Source organism: Siniperca chuatsi, linkage group LG13 (assembly GCF_020085105.1).
Source record: "Siniperca chuatsi isolate FFG_IHB_CAS linkage group LG13, ASM2008510v1, whole genome shotgun sequence".
Classification (NCBI taxonomy): Eukaryota; Metazoa; Chordata; class Actinopteri; order Centrarchiformes; family Sinipercidae; genus Siniperca; species Siniperca chuatsi.
Window position 1 is genome coordinate 11,957,778 of NC_058054.1, and position 2,566 is coordinate 11,960,343.

Here is a 2,566-nt window from a genome sequence, read left to right on the forward strand (position 1 = left end):
TCACACAGATTTAAGTTTCAAAGGCTTAAGTTGTGAAATTCAAAGATAACTAGCCTAAAAATATCAGTATTCTTCACAATTCCTGATTACTAAACATGCCATGAATTTCTGTAGTAAAGATTCAGGACAGGTTTGAAAGCTAAAAAGAATAAAAGTGGATTCACCTTCCACTTCTGAATGGGCACACCTTGTCAGGGAGAAAACTGCTTCAAGAGGGGCCCTAAACCCCCTCTACTATCTGTAGTCTCCACATTGGTCCTGTACCATGGTCGAACATTGAGGACTCTGGAGCTGAGAGCTTACGGCTAAGCTGGTATCCAGCAGCTGTCCATTGGAACTAAACCACATATTTCATTTATCAGTCAGCAGGAGAGCAGCAGAAGATTTCTGCCTCCCTTCTAGGACTTTTTTGGCAGGAAAACAAACCAAGCATGATAATAACCACAGCTCGGGCATGTACATTAAGCAATACGAAGAAATTGTAGGCATTTGGCTGAACGTCAAATCTATCAGTAGATGCCATGCAGGTTCATATCAACCCACTATCAATGGTTTTTTGACCACAGATCTATGAATCTTGTTGCTAAAGGCCAAAATGCAGAAAAAATAAACCCAAAGAGGAGATTACCTCAGTGTCCGGATTGGTAGCACAGCCCTCGTTAATGACATGTGACAGTTTACGCTGTCTGCTTTGATACCAACTTAACAAAAGGCACAGATTTTGTTATTTCAATCTTGCAAACCAAAAAAGTATTTTCAGAACTGCAAAAGCCCTCGAGTGCGAAGGGGGTTTTATATGAAGCCCAGGAGTAATGATTCAATTCATGAGGAATTAAGGCTGGAAATATAATGAAATATTTATTTCGACAAATTGAATTAATTTCTGAATGGTTTCATATGATACTTGTGTCCGATCAGTCTTAGAGAGGAAGGGGAGTCAGAGTAAATGTCTTGTCTAAATCTCTAAATCCTATCATTTAGTGAAATGATGGCAGTGATCATCAGAGACACCAGAGTTGAACAGAGGGATCCCGGATCAGGACACCTAGCAGCTTGATCCTTACTTATCTCTGGCTGATCCCTGTATTGTTGTTGTTTATCTACTGCAGGTGTTGGGACTTAAGTGCAGGCAATTTGAAATGGATATATCAAGTGCCTATCCTGGCAGCTGTAGTGGTGAGTACATGCTCACTGCTTGCAACGTCCCCGTGCTGTGTTGGAAATGACAGTGTTTCACTGCACCTGTGGCATTACAGCTGTTGGAAAAGACAACTTATTATGTTTGCAATGACACTTAATTATATCATTATGTTCCTATTTTCTCTTCAGGTTAATTTTATGTTATTTCTGAACATCATCAGAGTCTTGGCAACTAAACTACGAGAAACAAATGCTGGAAGGTGTGACACAAGACAACAGTACAGGTACTGAGTACTAGCACAGTGAAAAATTATTATTGTCATTTCTGAACCTCACAAACTAGCTGCTCCTCTTGATTCATTCATCACTGCCAGCGTGATAAAAACATGAATGGATTTACTCTGATTGCATTTGCATCATGAGACAGGTTCTAAAATGGGGATTACAAATGGTATATAACTATGTCCCTTGACTGTCATGAACCAAATGAATGCTACAACTAATGATTATCATCATTACTAATAATCAGTCAGATATTTTTTTGTTTAATAGATTGTTTAGTCTCTAAAATGTTGGAAGATGGTAATGCCCATTGCAATTTCCAAGGTGACATCTTAAAATAGCTTGTTTCGTAACAGTTCAAAACTCTCAGATATTCAATTTAAAATGAAAAGCAGAGAAAATTTAATCCTCACATTTGAGAAGGTGGAATTTTTTTTGGCATTTTTGCTTGATAAATTACTTATATGATAAATGCTACTGTTCTGTTACTGTTACAGAAAACTGTTGAAGTCCACGTTGGTGCTGATGCCACTCTTTGGTGTCCACTACATCATATTCAATGCCATGCCATATACAGAGGTGTCTGGAGTTCCCTGGCTGATCCAGATGCACTATGAGATGCTGTTCAACTCCTTCCAGGTAAAGCTGTTGTGGTAGAAATGCTGCTCTAACTCTCAGGGTCCCAATAAATATTCATGGTAAACAAATCTGATTGACCCAATCAGTCCTCAGAGTTAACATGTCTTTATCACCAAAAACACTGCTAACGTCTCAGGAAAACGCTAGAAGGGATCAGTTACCTCATGTCCAATAGTTGCTTATTGTTGAGATATTTGGCTGTGGTTAGATCTTAATTAAGATACAGAGGAATACAGGGGTGGCTGATGATTTGAAATATCATACTAAATATCAAATTATACAGCTAAAATGTCATGTTAAGTGCACACTTAAGATAGTTGGCCTGGAAATTCATGGATGGTGCAAGTAAAATAATTCTCTACTCTTTTCCAGGGATTCTTAGTGGCAATTATATACTGCTTTTGCAATGGGGAGGTAAGAACTCAGAAAGTTTTGCATTTTACTCCAAAAACTCCTGCATGATATTTAAGCTCTTATATGGCTTAATTACTTCTTCTCTTCTAAG

The 2,566-nt window shown here is 38.2% G+C and overlaps 1 protein-coding gene across 5 annotated transcripts in view; it reads left to right on the top strand.

Moving 5' to 3' along the window:
- The window catches only part of pth1r (parathyroid hormone 1 receptor), a 61,880-nt gene that overhangs the window by 54,946 nt on the left and 4,368 nt on the right, over positions 1 to 2,566 (top strand). For all 5 annotated transcript variants that reach the window (XM_044220187.1, XM_044220183.1, XM_044220186.1 and 2 more), the window contains 4 exons: positions 1,110 to 1,176; positions 1,330 to 1,424; positions 1,920 to 2,061; positions 2,434 to 2,475. In XM_044220187.1, coding sequence (XP_044076122.1) covers positions 1,110 to 1,176; positions 1,330 to 1,424; positions 1,920 to 2,061; positions 2,434 to 2,475 — 346 coding nt within the window. The remainder of the gene's footprint in view (positions 1 to 1,109; positions 1,177 to 1,329; positions 1,425 to 1,919; positions 2,062 to 2,433; positions 2,476 to 2,566) is intronic.